The sequence below is a fragment of the Moschus berezovskii genome, chromosome 10, assembly GCF_049115385.1.
Source record: "Moschus berezovskii isolate FMDL1 chromosome 10, NW_MosBer_1.0, whole genome shotgun sequence".
Lineage (NCBI taxonomy): Eukaryota > Metazoa > Chordata > Mammalia > Artiodactyla > Moschidae > Moschus > Moschus berezovskii.
In genome coordinates, this window is record NC_142469.1 from 67499994 (window position 1) to 67516560 (window position 16567).

The window sequence follows — 16567 nt, forward strand, 5'->3', positions numbered from 1 at the left end:
GAAATCCCTCATTTCTGGTGCTCCAATCTCTCGCCCTTCTGTTCTGTTCAGTCGCTCAGTCGTGTCCGACTCTTTGCGACCCCGTGGACTGTAGCCTACCAGGCTTCTCCATCCATGGGATTCTCCAGACAAGAATACTGGAGTGGGTTACCATTTCCTTCTCCAGGGGATCTTCCCGACCCAGGGATCGAACCTGGGTCTCCCTCATTGGAGACAGACACATTAACCTCTGAGCCACCAGGGAAGCCCTAATCTCTTGCCCTTAGAGTTTCTCTAAAGCTTGTTCCGCTAATCCAAGTCAGGAAGAACTTTCCAAATTCCCAATCAAACCCAGATCCTGCCGGGACGCCAAACTTGGCCGAAAAAAGGGCGATCAGGCTCTTGGGGTATGACGGCGGCGGGAAAACCCCTTTTCGTCAGTAAAACAGATGCTTTAACGAAATCTGACCACTCTACGCTTGGAAAGAGGCTTGGTTTGCTTTCATTCTCCAGGGTTTCCATCGGCTATCTAGACAGAAATGTAAAGAACGGTAGTTCTGCGGTATCTTGTACTATGGCAGCAGCTGCTGCTGCTGCTGCTAAGTCGCTTCAGTCGTGACCGACTCTGTGCGACCCCACAGACGGCAGCCACCAGGCTCCCCCGTCCCTGGGGTTCTCCAGGCAAGAACACTGGAGTGGGTTGCCATTTCCTTCTCCAATGCATGAAAGTGAAAAGTGAAAGTGAAGTCGCCCGGTAGTGTCTGACTCTTCGCGACCCCATGGACTGCAGCCTACCAGGCTCCTCCGTCCATGGGATTTTCCAGGCAAGAGTACCAGAGCGGGGTGCCACTGCCTTCTCCCACTATGGCAGCTGAGCGTGTGCAAGGCCGCCCACAGAGCCCTCCGAGATCTGGGCGGGGCGGGGCGAGGGGAGGCCCGCCCCTTCCATTCGCCTTGGTCTTAACTCCTTCCCGTCCCTCCGCCGGCGTCTCTTTTTCACCTCTGACCTCGGAAAGAAGTGGGTGGGGCCTTTGGGGGCGGAAGTGGCGGTGCATTGTGGGCTCGCCTAGAGTTGAGCCTGAATGGAAGTGGCGCGCCGCCGCTGACATTACGCGCGTCCGAGCGGTTGGGGTTCGGACGCCGTCCGGGATTCGGGTAGCTCAGACCTCCGGTTCACAGCGGACCGCGAGGAGGCGGCGGCTAGGCGCGGCGAGCGTTGGTGGAGGGGCGGCTGTGCGCGGCCCCAAGACATGGCTCACAACAAGATCCCGCCGCGGTGGCTGAACTGCCCGCGGCGCGGCCAGCCGGTGGCAGGTAACCGGGACCGGGGTGTCTGCGTCCCCGCACGGGCGGGTCCGGGGGTGGGCGGAGGGGGTGCAGCTTTCGGTGGTGGTGGTTCAGGACCGAGGCTTGCCCGGTCCGGTGAAGCTTCGTGGGTGAATGTTTGGGAACCTGGACTGGAGGGAATAGGGGCACTTGTCACTCTTCAGGAAGGCTGAATGTTGCGAACAGGAGGGTAGATAGGAGGTTTCTGTGTGGTAGGAACTGAGGACACAAGAACTCAAGGGGCAGTGCTTTGAAAGTTAGTCAAGAGTTTTGTAAACCTTTCAGGGTTCTCGGAAAGGTGTCGGTCTTGAGATGAAGGAAGGCTTAAGAGGAGGAAGGGCACTTCTCAGCGGTGAAATTGATCCACACCGAGACTGGAAGTTTTTGTTTTGCTTAGTTTAAAAAATTTTTTTTTTTTTTTTTTTAGAGAATGACTTTTGAGGACTTTTTCATCTTTGAGTTTGACCCAACAGACTTTAAAGTATACAGTTGGATAAATTTTGACCCCCGCACACCCCCTATGAAACACAAGATAGTAAACAAGCATCACCTCTTCAGGTTTCCTCCAGCCCTTAATAATCCCTCCCTCTGCAGGCAACCGGTGATCTGCTCTCTGTCACTACAGATTTAGTTTGCATTTTGTATAATTTTTTTAGTTTGCATTTTGTATAATTACTCTCTTTTGGGGACTATCTCTGTCATCTTTCACTCAGCATTATTATTTTGAGGTGTGTACGTGTGCTTGTGTGTATCATTAACTCATCCCTTATTACTGCCAAGTGGTAGTCCATTGTTATAGCTACACCAGTTTAAATTAGATTTGTTTATTCATTCATTCGTTGATGGTCCTTTGGGTTTTCAGTTTTTGGCTGTTGCATACTCACTATGAACATTCATGTGCAGTTCTTTGTATGCCCATATGTTTTCTTTTCCCGTGTGTAAATCTTTAGTAGAGGGATGAATCATACAGTAGGTGTACGTTTAACCTTTCAAAAAACTGCCAAACTCTTTTCAAAGTCACAACATTTTGCATTCCTGCCAGTCAGTATGAGGATTCTTCTTTGCTCCATATCCTAACACTTGATTTGATGAGTCTTTTTAATATTACCCATTCTTTGCCCAACTGAGCTCTCAGGGAAGCCCCAATAGGGGCTTAGTACTGTCTTATTGTGGTTTGATGTTGAGCATCTTTTCATGTGCTTCTTGGCAGTCCACATATCTTCTTTTGCAAAATGTCCAAATCTTTTGCTGATTTTAGAAATATTTATTTTTATTTATTTGACTGTGCAGGGTCTTCGGTGCAGCATTTGGGATCTACGATCTTTGTGTGGCACTGGAGATCATAAGATGGGGCATGTGGAATCTTTAGCTGTGGTATGCAAACTCTTAGTTGCAGAACGTAGGATCTAGTTCCTTGGCCAGGGATCCAACCTAGGACCCCTGCGTTGGAAACTCAGAGTCTTAGCCGCTGGGTCACCAGGGAAGTTCCTTTGCTGATTTTTAAAATTGAGTTGTTTTATTTTTGAGTTGTTATTGTTCTTTATATGTTGTAAATACAAGTCCTTTTTTGTTGTTCAGTTGCTAAGTCATGTCCAACTCTTAGCTACCCCTTGAACTGCAGCACACCAGGCTTCCCTGTCCTTCACTGTCTCCTGGAATTTGCTCAAACTCAAGTCCATTGAGTCGGTGATGCCATCCAACCATCTCGTCCTCTGTTACCCCTTCTCTCCCAGCATGAGGGTCTTTTCCAGTGAGTTGGCTTTTTGCATCAGATGGCCAAAGTATTGGAACTTCATATGCTTTTCAAAGTCTTTTCTCCAGTTTGTGGCTTGCCTTTTCATTCTCTTTAACAGTTTCTTTTGAAGAATTAAAATTTTAAATTTTAACTAACTTCAACCTAATGCTTTTTTTAGAAGATGTTTTGAAGCAAAATTAAAGGATTTTGTAGTGAACTATGCATGCTTACTAATTATATACACATCTTTAGTATGTCTGCCTAGTTATTTTAAATTGTTGGAAGAGAAGATTCCATAGTCATTTTTTAATTCATGTTTTCTGATTCTTCTGGTTTGTCAGCTTTTCTTCACATTTTATATTAAATCTTCAGTCAGTAAAACCATATAAATGATGGATAAAAGTCTTATCGAAAGAGAAATGTTTTTCCTTAACAAAAATGAAATAATTTTATGTTCTAACCATTTTTATAGGCATTTTCACTTGTACTTGATAGTCATTGTACTTTCTTTAGATGAATTGATTATGGTTCTTTACACTTTTCTTTATAGGTCTTACTCTTCAGACATTTTGACTTTTTTCCCTTGTTATCTCTTAGTATTGAATCTTATTTTTTTTACATTTCCCCCCCTATAGAGTAATGAAGAAACCTCTGAACTTAGATGTCTGACTTCTTTTTTAACTTGGCGCATGTTTCCTGGATGCTTTATTATTAGAGTTACCTGCTACACTTATTTGTGAGAAAAACAAAATCATAAAGAAGATCTTGTAAAAAGAGAATTATTGTTTATTTGGAATTAGAAAAACAGCTTAAAAGTCAGAATTTTAATGTAGTCTGCTCATGGCAATGACAAATTTCAGGATACTGACTTCTTGGTAGATAAAGGGACACATGTATGTACTGACTGGGGATGTACAGCAGTTGGTGAAGTGCTAAGTCTCAGACAGCTTTATACCACTCTAAGAAATAGAGTTGTGTGCTTTTCTTTTCCCCTCTTCTGGAGACGAAGGTTCAGGAATAAAAAAGTTTTTCTTTTTATTGTATTGGAGTATTTTGACCCCCCAAAGCTAGACTTTTAATTATTGTGCTCACTGAGTCACTAAACTCACCTCATCTGAGCAGTTGTGGGCCCTGGACAGAACCCCAGGCCTCCTGACAACTAACTGGATCTTTACTGGTAATCAGGTCTGCTTTGGCTTGTGACCCTTGTTAAAAAGTAAAGGGAATACAACATAAAATTCTTGATAAATCTCTCTGGATTTACCTTAAAATTTTGTGTCCTAGAAGCGTTCATGACACATTGTGTATTTTAGGTAATGCATGGTTGGCAGTGTTTTATAGTAGTAGAACAAGAAATGCTAGGTATATTATTGCAAACTTTAGAGAAAAATAAGGAATCATTCATAGTCTCAATTTCTACCTCCTATTTTCTTCCTCTTACTTTTTTCTTGTTAGAAAAGGAATTCATGCTTATTGTATAATTTCTTTGATATTTTGCACATTTAGGAAAATATGTTATGACTGCTAAATTTTTGCATTGTAAACATTAGGGTGACTTGTAGTTCAGTTGCCCAGTTGTGTCTGACTCTGCGACCCCATGGACTGTAGCATGCCTGGCTTCCCTGTCCATCACCAACTCTTATTAGTACTACACAAGTTCATAAATTTTCTGAATCAGAACGAAGATGGTACTAATTATAAAAGTAATTTGTTCCCCACTGAAGTTCCTGTTTCTACTTAAACCAGACTTCCAGTGAGAGAGCTCCTGGAGATAGGACCTTTCTCCTTCTAAGGCTTTATTTCTGAAGAATTCTTTTTTTTCTCCTTCTGAGTGATGGATTTTAGGTGAACACTTTGAAGAAAACTAGCTTCTCATTTCTTAAAGGCATATTATTCAACATAACAGTTTATATATACTATGTGTAAAGAACTTCCTGGTAACTAAATATGGGACTATATATGATAGTCTTATGAGAATAATGGTGACTTTGAAGTCACTTTACTTAGCAAATATTTGTGTATACTTTGTGCTGGTTTTTGGGACTTGGGATGTGATTAAGATATAGTCCCTCACCTTAAAGAGCATATAGTTTCTTGGAAGTAGTAAACCATAATTTTTAAACAAAATTTTGTTATACCAAGTGCAGTAATGACTCTTATTATAGAATATTATGGGATACTAATGGAGAAGGAAATGGCAACCCACTCCAGTGTTTTTGCCTGGAGAATCCCAGGGACGGGGGAGCCTGGTGGGCTGCCGTCTATGGGGTCGCAGAGAGTCGGACACGACTGATGCGACTTACCAGCAGCAGCAGCAGCAGCGTAAAGACAGTATTTAAAAGCATGGTATTTGATTAGTCAGGATAAGTAATGCTAGTTTCTCTGATAAGCAACTCCTCAAACTAAACAAGTCTAGTGTTATGGAAGCCAAGAGAATTTTACTGGAAGGAAGGAAGAGTCAGTTGTATGAGATACTGCTGCTGCTGCTGCTGCTAAGTCACTTCAGTCGTGTCCGACTCTGTGCGACTCCATAGACGGCAGCCCACCAGGCTCCCCCGTCCCTGGGATTCTCCAGGCAAGAACACTGGAGTGGGTTGCCATTTCCTTCTCCAATGCAAGAAAGTGAAAAGTGAAAGTGAAGTCTCTGAGTCCTATCCCACTCTTAGCGACCCCATGGACTGCAACCTACCAGGCTTCTCTGCCCATGGCATTTTCCAGGCAAGAGTACTGGAGTGGGTTGCCATGGCCTTCTCCATGAGATACTGCTAAGACGTAAGATATTAGAAAAGTTGGTAACCACACGGAAGGGAGGAAAGGTTGATGTCCTTGTGAAGGCAAAATGGAAAGGATTCCAGAGCAGAATGGAAGGAATTTGCCTTTAATGGGAGAAAGACAGAGTATGAGAGAGAAAATGGACTCGTGAAAATGGAAGAGAAAATGGACAGAAAGATTTGTAACTATAAAGGTGAGGCAAGTTTCCGCCCAGTGGTGGAGAGGTGCTATTGAATAGCAGTTATATTTGTGGACTCCATTTCCAGATCACCTAGGTTTGAATCACTGTTCTCTCATTTACTAGAAGTGTGACAGTTTTCAAGTTATTTAATCTCTCTCGCCTTGATTTCCTCATCTGTAAAATGGGGATAATAACATTATGTATGTTTATGTTCAGTTCAGTCTCTCAGTTGTGTCCGACTCTTTGCAACCCCATAGACTATAGCACTCCAGGCCTCCCTGTCCATCAGATGTTAGGAGTAAATTAATAAATCTATGTAAAGTGTTTTAAACAGTGTCTGGTATGTGTTAAACATAAGAAGTTGCTTCTTTTTGCCTTTTCTTTTCAGTAATGTATAACACGAAGTCATCAGTTGAAAAAGGGGTAGAGGAGCTTAGTATATTTTAAAAATGAGAAAAAGATGTGAAACAGAAGCTTGCCTTTGAAATTGGTGATTATAATTTATATTGTCACCCATCTGAGATTTTCTCTAGGAGTCAAGCTGCATAGGGGTAGGCCCAAAGAAATCAGGTGGTTGGGTTTATCTAGGTCTGGGTTTTTCTCAGGAGAGTGTGAATGAGCAATAGAGGAGGAGCACAGAGGTTAAGGGTATGCAGAGGAAAGAGGATGAGATCTCCGAGATGACAATGAGAAGAGAGGTTTAGTGGGATGAAACTTCTAACTTACCTTATTAATATTTATTATGTTTCTTGTTTGTGGTTTACTCGATAGAAATTAGGCTTCATGAGGGCAGGGAATTTTTTATCTTTTTTTTTTAGTTCTTTTCACTAATATATTCCATGCATCTAGAATAATGCCTGTTACATAATACGCACTTAATAAATATCTAGTAAATAAAATAAATGAAGTATAATAATCTAGGTAAGATTGTAGAAGTGGTCAGATTCTGGATGTATTTTGAAGAGAGATCTGATAGGATTTGCTGATAGATTGGATGTGGGGTGTGTAAGAAAGAGATGAATCAAGGATAACGCCACAGCTTTTGGCCTAAACTGTTAAAAAAAAAAAAAGGGTGTTACATTTGCTGAGATGGGGAGGACCTTAAGAGGAGTCTGAAAATTGAGAGCTCAGATTTGGATACCAAGTCTGAGACATCTGTTAGACATCAGGTGGAGACTAGTAAGTTAGGTCAGTGATTTGATATTTGATTCTAGAGTTAAGGGAGACATTTGGCATAGAGTTACACGTTTGTGAGTCATGGGTGCCTTGATGGCTTTTAAACCTGTGAGACCAAATGGGACACCAAGGCAGTGAGTGTAGAAAGAAAGGAGGTACAAAGACAGAGCTCTGGGACAAAACAGGGGGGCTCGTGAAGGAGACTGAGAAAGAGAGGCCAGAGAGAGAGGAAGGTGGGAGGATGTAGTGTGCTGGAAGCCTTGTGAAGAAAGTGATTCAGGAACTCCCTCTGAGTTAAAAAAATGATCAGTTTTTGAGAACTGAGAGTTGACCATTAGACTTTGCAACATGGAGGTTACTGTTGATCTTGAGTGGTTTTGTAGAAAATGTTCAGTTGCTAAGTCATATCCGACTCTTTGTGGAAAATGAAAATAGAAAAAAAAAATGATCTTTTTATTTGTTTCGGCTAAAGTGTATGGCCACATGTTAAAACTTCACTTAGATATGACTTTAGGTAGATGTTTATACTTAGTGATTTTATAATATAAATCAGCTAAAATAGATGATTTTAAAATTGATTTTATTTATTTTTTTTTCTTTTTTAAAATTTGTTTATTTTCAATCGGAGGATAGTTGCTTTATAATATTGTGTTGTTTCTGCCATATATCAGCATGAATCAGTCATAGGCATACATATGTCCCCTCCCTCTTTTTAAAAAAAATTATTTATTAAAATTTTAATTGGAGGCTAATTACTTTACAATATTGTATTGGTTTTGCCATACATTGACTTGAGTCCGCCCCGGGTGTACATGTGTTCCCCATCTTGAACCCCCCTCCCACCTCCCTCCTCCCCATATCATTCCTCTGGGTCATCCCAGTGCACCAGCCCCCAGCATCCTGTATCATGCATCGAACCTGGACTGGCGATTCGTTTCACATATGATAATATACATGTTTCAATGCCATTGTCCCAAATCATCCCACCCTCACCTTCTCCCACAGAGTCCCAAAGACTGTTCTATACATCTGTGTCTCTTTTGTTGTCTCACAGGGTTATTGTTACCATCTTTCTAAATTCCATATATATGCGTTAGTATACTGTATTGGTGTTTCTCTTTCTGGCTTACTTCACTCTGTATAATAGACTCCAGTTTCATCCACCTCATTAGAACTGATTCAAATGTATTCTTTTTAATGGCTGAGTAATACTCCATTGCGTATATGTACCAAAGCTTTCTGCCTCCAATGCGGGAGACCCGGGTTCGATCCCTGGGTCGGGAAGATCCCCTGGAGAAGGAAACGGTAACCCACTCCAGTATTCTTGCCTGGAGAATCCCATGGACGGAGAAGCTTGGTAGGCTACAGTCCACGGGGTCGCATAGAGTCGGACACGACTGAGCGATGGAACGGAATGGAACCAAAGCTTTCTTATCCATTCGTCTGCAGATGGACATCTAGGTTGCTTCCATGTCCTGGCTATTATAAACAGTGCTGCAATGAACATTGGAGTACACGTGTCTCTTTCAATTCTGGTTTCCTCGGTGTGTATGCCCAGGAGTGGGATTGCTAGGTCGTATGGCAGTTCTATTTCCAGTTTTTTAAGGAATCTCCACACTGTTCTCCATAGTGGCTGTATTAGTTTGCATTCCACCAGCAGTGTAAGAGGGTTCCCTTTTCTCCACACCCTCTCCAGCATTTATTGCTTGTAGACTTTTGGATAGCAGCCATTCTGACTGGTGTGAAATGGTACGTCATTGTGGTTTTGACTTGCATTTCTCTGATAATGAGTGACGCTGAGCACCTTTTCATGTGTTTGCTAGTCATCTGTATGTCTTCTTTGGAGAAATGTCTGTTTAGTTCTTTGGCCCATTTTTTGATTGGGTCATTTATTTTTCTGGAATTGAGCTGCAGGAGCTGCTTGTATATTTTTGAGATTAATTCTTTGTCAGTTGCTTCATTTGCTATTATTTTCTCCCATTCTGCAGGCTGTCTTTTTACCTTGCTTATAGTTTCCTTTGTTGTGCAGAAGCTTTTAATTTTAATTAGGTCCCATTTGTTTATTTTTGCTTTTATTTCCAATATTCTGGGAGGTGGGTTATGGAGGATCCTGCTGTGATTTATGTCGGAGAGTGTTTTGCCTATGTTCTCCTCTAGGAGTTTTATAGTTTCTGGTCTTATGTTTAGATCTTTATTCCATTTTGAGTTTATTTTTGTGTATGGTGTTAGAAAGTGTTCTAGTTTCATTTTTTTACAAGTGGTTGACCAGTTTTTCCCAGCACCACTTGTTAAAGAGATTGTCTTTTCTCCATTGAATATTCTTGCCTCCTTTGTCAAAGATAAGGTGTCCATAGGTGCATGGATTTATCTCTGGGCTTTCTATTTTGTTTCAGTGATCAATATTTCTGTCTTTGTGCCAGTACCATACTGTCTCGATGACTGTGGCTTTGTAGTAGAGCCTGAAGTCTGGCATGTTGATTCCTCCAGTTCCATTCTTCTTTCTCAAGATTGCTTTGGCTATTCGAGGTTTTTTGTGTTTCCATACAAATTGTGAAATTATTTGCTCTAGCTCTGTGAAAAATACCATTGGTAGTTTGATAGGGATTGCATTGACTCTATAGATTACTTTGGGTAGTATACTCATTTTCACTATATTGATTCTTCCGATCCACGAACATGATATATTTCTTCATCTATGAGTGTTCTCTTTGATTTCTTTCACCAGTGTTTTATAGTTTTCTATATATAGGTCTTTTGTTTCTTTAGGTAGATATATTCCTAAGTATTTTATTCTTTTTGTTGCAATGGTGAATGGAACTGTTTTCTTAATTTCTCTATTTTCTCATTATTAGTGGATAGGAATGCAAGGGATTTCTGTGTGTTGATTTTATATCCTGCAACTTTACTATATTCATTAATTAGCTCTAGTAATTTTCTGGTGGAGTCTTTAGGGTTTTCTGTGTAGAGGATCATGTCATCTGCAAACAGTGAGAGTTTTACTTCTTTTCCAATTTGGATTCCTTTTATGTCTTTTTCTGCTCTGATTGCTGTGGCCAAAACTTCCAGAACTATGTTGAATAGTAGTGGTGAGAGTGGGCACCCTTGTCTTGTTCCTGACTTTAGGGGTAATACTTTCAATTTTTCACCATTGAGGATAATGTTTTCTGTGGGTTTGTCATATATAGCTTTTATTATGTTGAGGACTGAGTGACTTCACTTTCACTTTTCACTTTCACACATTGGAGGAGGAAATGGAAGCCCACTCCAGTGTTCTTGCCTGGATAATCCCAGGGACGGGGGAGCCTGGTGGGCTGCCGTCTGTGGGGTTGCACAGAGTCGGACACGACTGAAGTGACTTAGCAGCAGCATGTTCCTTCTATGCCTGCTTTCTGGAGGGTTTTTTGTCATAAATGGATGTTGAATTTTGTCAAAAGCTTTCTCTGCATCTATTGAGATAATCATATGGCTTTTATTTTTCAATTTGTTAATGTGGTGTATTCAGTTCAGTTCAGTTCAGTCGCTCAGTCGTGTCCGACTCTCCGCGACCCCATGAATCACAGCACGCCAGGCCTCCCTGTCCATCACCAACTCCCGGAGTACACTCAAACTCATGTCCACAGAGTCGGTGATGCCATCCAGCCATCTCATTCTCCGTCGTCCCCTTCTCCTCCCGCCCCCAACCTTTCCCAGCATCAGAGTCTTTTCCAGTGAGTCAACTCGTCTCATGAGGTGGCCAAAGTATTGCAGTTTCAGCTTTAGCATCAGTATTACATTGATTGATTTGCAGATATTGAAGAATCCTTGCATCCCTGGGATAAAGCCCACTTGGTCATGATGTATGATCTTTTTAATGTGTTGTTGGATTCTGACTGTTAGAATTTTGGTAAGGATTTTTGCATCTATGTTCATCAGTGATATTGGCCTGTAGTTTTCTTTTTTTGTGGCATCTTTGTTAGGTTTTGGTATTAGGGTGATTCTGGCCTCATAGAACGAGTTTGGAAGTTTCCCTTCCTCAGCGGTTTTCTGGAAGAGTTTGAGTAGGATAGGTGTTAGCTCTTCTCTAAATTTTTGGTAGAATTCAGCTGTGAAGCCGTCTGGACCTGGGCTTTTGTTTGCTGGAAGATTTCTGATTACAGTTTCAATTTCTGTGCTTGTGATGGGTCTGTTAAGACTTTCTATTTCTTCCTGGTTCACTTTTGGAAAGTTGTACTTTTCTAAGAATTTGTCCATTTCTTCCAAGTTGTCCATTTTATTGGCATATAATTGCTGATAGTAGTCTCTTATGGAGAAGGCAATGGCAAGCCACTCCAGTACTATTGCCTAGAAAATCCCATGGATGGAGGAGCCTGGTAGGCTGCAGTCCGTGGGGTCGCTAAGGGTCGGACACGACTGAGCGACTTCACTTTCACTTTTCACTTTCCACTTTCACACATTGGAGAAGGAAATGGCAACCCACTCCAGTGTTCTTGCCTGGAGAATCCCAGGGACAGGGGAGCCTGGTGGGCTTCCGTCTATGGGGTCACACAGAGTCGGACACGACTGAAGTGACTTAGCAGCAGCAGCAGCAGTCTCTTATGATCCTTTGTATTTCTGTGTTGTCGGTTGTGATATCTCCATTTTCTAATTTTATTGATTTGATTTTTCTCCCTTTGTTTCTTGATGAGTCTGGCTAGTGGTTTGTCAATTTTATTTATCCTCTCAAAGAACCAGCTTTTGGCTTTGTTGATTTTTTGCTATGGTCTCTTTTGTTTCTTTTGCATTTATTTCTGCCCTAATTTTTCAGATTTCTTTCCTTCTACTAACCCTGGGGTTCTTCATTTCTTCCTTTTCTAGTTGCTTTAGGTGTAGAGTTAGGTTATTTAGTTGACTTTTTTCTTGTTTCTTGAGGTATGCCTGTATTGCCATGAACCTCCCCCTTAGCACTGCTTTTACAGTGTCCCACAGGTTTTGGGTTGTTGTGTTTTCATTTTCATTCGTTTTTATGCATATTTTGATTTCCTTTCTAATTTCTTCTATGATTTGTTGGTTATTCAGCAGTATGTTGTTCAGCCTCCATATAATGGAATTTTTAGTAGTTTTTCTCCTGTTCAGTTCAGTTCAGTTCAGTCGCTCAGTCATGCCCGACTCTTTGCGACCCCATGAATCACAGCTCGCCAGGCCTCCCTGTCCATCACCAACTCCCGGAGTTCACTCAAACTCATGTCCATCGAGTCGGTGATGCCATCCAGCCATCTCATTCTCTGTCGTCCCCGTCTCCTCCCACCCCCAGTCCCTCCCAGCATCAGTCTTTTCCAGTGAGTCAACTCGTCGCATGAGGTGGCCAAAGTATTGGAGTTTCAGCTTTAGCATCAGTCCTTCCAATGAACACCCAGGATTGATCTCCTTTAGAATGGACTGGTTGGCTCTCCTTGCAGTCCAAGGGACTCTCAAGAGTCTTCTCCAGCACCACAGTTCAAAAGCATCAATTCTTCCGCGATCAGCCTTCTTCACAGTCCAACTCTCACATCCATAAATGACCACAGGAAAAACCATAGCCTTGACTAGACGGACCTTGGTTGGCAAAGTAATGTCTCTGCTTTTTAATATGCTATCTAGGTTGGTCATAACTTTCCTTCCAAGGAGTAAGCGTCTTTTAATTTCCTGGCTGCAATCAGCATCTGCATTGATTTTGGAGCCCCCCAAAATAGTCTGTTTCCCCATCTATTTCCCATGAAGTGATGGGACCAAATGCCACCATGATCTTTGTTTTCTGAATGTTGAGCTTCAAGCCAAACTTTTCACTCTCCTCTTTCACTTTCATCAAGAGGCTTTTGAATTCCTCTTCACTTTCTGCCATAAGGGTGGTGTCATCTGCATATCTGAGGTTATTGTTATTTCTCCCAGCAATCTTGATTCCAGCTTGTGCTTCTTCCAGCCCAGCGTTCCTCATGATGTACTCTGCATATAAGTTAAATAAGCAGGGTGACAATATACAACCTTGACGTACTCCTTTTCCTATTTGGAACCAGTCTGCTGTTCCATGTCCAGTTTTAACTGTTGCTTCCTGACCTGCATAGAGGTTTCTCAAGAGGCAGGTCAGGTGGTCTGGGATTCCCATCTCTTTCAGAATGTTCCACAGTTACTGTGATCCACAGAGTCAAAGGCTTTGGCATAGTCAATGAAGCAGAAATAGATGTTTTTCTGGAACTCTCTTGCTTTCTCCATGATCCAGCAGATGTTGGAGATCTAATCTTACTGCATTGTGGTGAGAAAAGATGCTTGGCTGATTTCAGTATTTTTGAATTTACCAAGGCTAGATTTATGGCCCAGGATGTGATCTATCCTGAAGAAGGTTCCGTGTGTGCTTGAGAAAAAGGTGAAATTCATTGTTTTGGGGTGAAATGTCCTATAGATACCAATTAGGTCTAACTGGTCTATTGTATCACTTAAAGTTTGTGTTTCCTTGTTAATTTTCTGTTTAGTTGATCTATCCATAGGTGTGAGTGGGGTATTAAAGTCTCCCAATATTATTGTTTTGTTGTTAATTTCCCCTTTCATACTTGTTAGCAATTGTCTTATATATTGCAGTGCTCCTATGTTGGGTGTATATATATTTATAATTGTTATATATTCTTCTTGGATTGATCATTTGATCATTGTGTAGTGTCCTTTGTCTCTTTTCACAGCCTTTGTTTTAAAGTCTATTTTATCTGATATGAGTATCACTACTCCTGCTTTCTTTTGGTCTCTATTTGCGTGGAATATCTTTTTCCAGCCCTTCACTTTCAGTCTGTTTGTGTCCCTTGTTACGAGGTGGGTCTCTTACAGACAACATATATGGGGGTCTTGTTTTTGTATCCATTCAGCCAGTCTTTGTCTTTTGTTTGGGGCATTCAACCCATTTACATTTAAGGTAATTATTGATGAGCATGATCCTGTTGCCATTTACTTCATTGTTTTGGGTTCGAGTTTATACACCCTTTCTGTGTTTCCTGTCTAGAGACGGTCCTTTAGCATTTGTTGAAGAGCTGGTTTGGTGACGCTTATGTTTGTCTGTAAAGCTTTTGATTTCTCCTTCATATTTGAATGAGATCCTTGCTGGGTACAGTAATCTGGGCTGTAGTTTATTTTCTTTCATTACTTTAAGTATATCCTGCCATTCTGTCCTGGCCTGAAGAGTTTCTATAGAAAGATCAGCTGTTATCCTTATGGGAGTCCCCTTGTGTGTTATTTGTTGTTTTTCCCTTGTTGCTTTTAATATTTGTTCTTTGTGTTTGATCTTTGTTAATTTGATTAATATGTGTCTTGGAGTATTTCGCCTTGAGTTTATCCTTTTGGGACTCTCTGGGTTTCTTTGACTTGGGTGATTATTTCCTTCCCCATTTTAGGGAAGTTTTCAAATATTATCTCCTCAAGTATTTTTTCATGGTCTTTCTTTTTGTCTTCTTTTTCTGGGACTCCTATGATTCGAGTGTTGGGGCGTTTAACATTGTCCCAGAGGTCTCTGAGATTGTCCTCATTTCTTTTAATTTGTTTTTCTTTTTCCTCTGTTTCATTTATTTCTACCATTCTATCTTCTATCTCACGTATCCTGTCTTCTGCCTCCGTTATTCTACTGTTGGTTCCCTCCAGAGTGTTTTTGATCTCATTTATTGTATTATTCATTATATATTGACTCTTTTTTATTTCTTCTAGGTCTTTGTTAAACCTTTCTTGCATCTTCTCGGTCCTTGTCTCCAGGCTGTTTATCTGTTACTCCATTTTGTTTTCAAGATTTTGGATCATTTTCACTATCATTATTCAGAACTCTTTATCAGGTAGATTCCCCATCTCTTCCTCTTTTGTTTGGGTTGGTAGGCATTTATCCTGTTCCTTTATCTGCTGGGTATTTCTCTGCCTCTTCATCTTGCTTATATTGCTGTGTTTGGGGTGGCCTTTCTGTATTCTGGCAGTATGTGGCGTTTCCTCGCTGTGGGTGGGGTTGGACGGGTGGCTTGTCAAGGTTTCTTGGTTAAGGAAGCTTGTGTCATTGTTCTGGTGGGTGGAGATGGATTTCTTCTCTCTGGAGTGCAATGAGGTGTCCAGTAATGAGTTATGAGATGTCAGTGGGTTTGGAGTGACTTTGGGCAGCCTGTATATTGAAGCTCAGGGCTATGTTCCTGTGTTGCTATAGAATTTGCGTGGTAAATCTTGCTCTGGAACTTGTTGGCCCTTGGGTGGTGCTTTGTTTCAGTGTAGGTATGGAGGCATTTGATGAGCTCCTGTTGATTAATGTTCCCTGGAGTCAGGAGTTCTCTGGTGTTCTCAGGATTTGGACATAAGCCTCCTGCCTCTGGTTTTTAGTCTTATTCTTGCAGTAGCCTCAAGACTTTTCCATCTGCCATTTCCAAGGTGGTTCCCTCTGTTTTAGCTTCTTCTGTTTGCTGGTCTCTTCAGTGTCTAATTTCTGCCCTGACACTAGGGGGCGGTGGTGGACACTTTTTTAGGCTCACTTGTTCAGTCTTGCTGTGGGGAGGGAGGATCGCTGTAAACAAATATCACTGGCGTCTGTGGGGAGTACCCGCAGTGTCTCGGCCACACTGGGTTTGCCCCCACTCACAGTGTGTGTGCTTTCCCTGTCTATACTGCTCAGGCTCTGGGTTGCTCTGCTGGGAACTGTCTGAGGCGGGCGCTGGGTTGCATGCACTTCCCAGGTCTAAGCTGCTCAGGTTCAGGTACTCAGGTACTCCACAAAGGCGCAGACTAGTAGGAAAAGGTGTACGTCAAGGTTGTATATTGTCACCTTGCTTATTTAACTTATATGCAGAGTACATCATGAGGAACGCTGGGCTGGAAGAAGCACAAGCTGGAATCAAGATTGCTGGGAGAAATATCAATAACCTCAGATATGCAGATGACACTACCCTTATCGCAGAAAGTGAAGAGGAACTCAAAAGCCTCTTGATGAAAGTGAAAGAGGAGAGTGAAAAGGTTGGCTTGAAGCTCAACATTGAGAAAACAAAGATCATGGCATCTGGTCCCATCACTTCATGGGAAATAGATGGAAAAACAGTGGAAACAGTGTCAGACTTTATTTTTTTGGGCTCCAAAATCACTGCAGATGGTGATTGCAGCCATGAAATTAAAAGACGCTTGCTCCTTGGAAGGAAAGTTATGACCAACCTTGATAGTATATTAAAAAGCAGAGACATTACTTTGCCAACCAAGGTCCGTCTAGTCAAGGCAATGGTTTTTCCCGTGGTCATGTATGGATGTGAGAGTTGGACTGTGAAGAAAGCTGATCGCCGAAGAATCGATGCTTTTGAACTGTGGTGTTGGAGAAGACTCTTGAGAGTCCCTTATACTGCAAGGAGATCCAACCAGTCCATTCTAAAGGAGATCAATCCTGGGTGTTCATTGGAGGGACTGATGCTAAAGCT

At 41.7% G+C, this 16567-nt stretch overlaps 1 protein-coding gene across 3 annotated transcripts in view; it reads left to right on the top strand.

Annotated features, from left to right (window-relative positions):
- Window positions 1-1005: 1005 nt before the first annotated feature.
- RNGTT (RNA guanylyltransferase and 5'-phosphatase) overlaps window positions 1006-16567 on the top strand; it is a 246444-nt gene continuing 230882 nt past the window's right edge. For 2 of the 3 annotated variants that reach the window (XM_055433833.2, XM_088840721.1), the window contains exon 1: window positions 1009-1293. In XM_055433833.2, the coding sequence (XP_055289808.1) occupies window positions 1230-1293 (64 nt within the window). In that variant the 5' untranslated portion in view covers window positions 1009-1229. Of the gene's footprint in view, window positions 1294-16567 lie in introns of all 3 variants that reach the window. The other variant, XM_088840722.1, reaches the window with a different exon arrangement.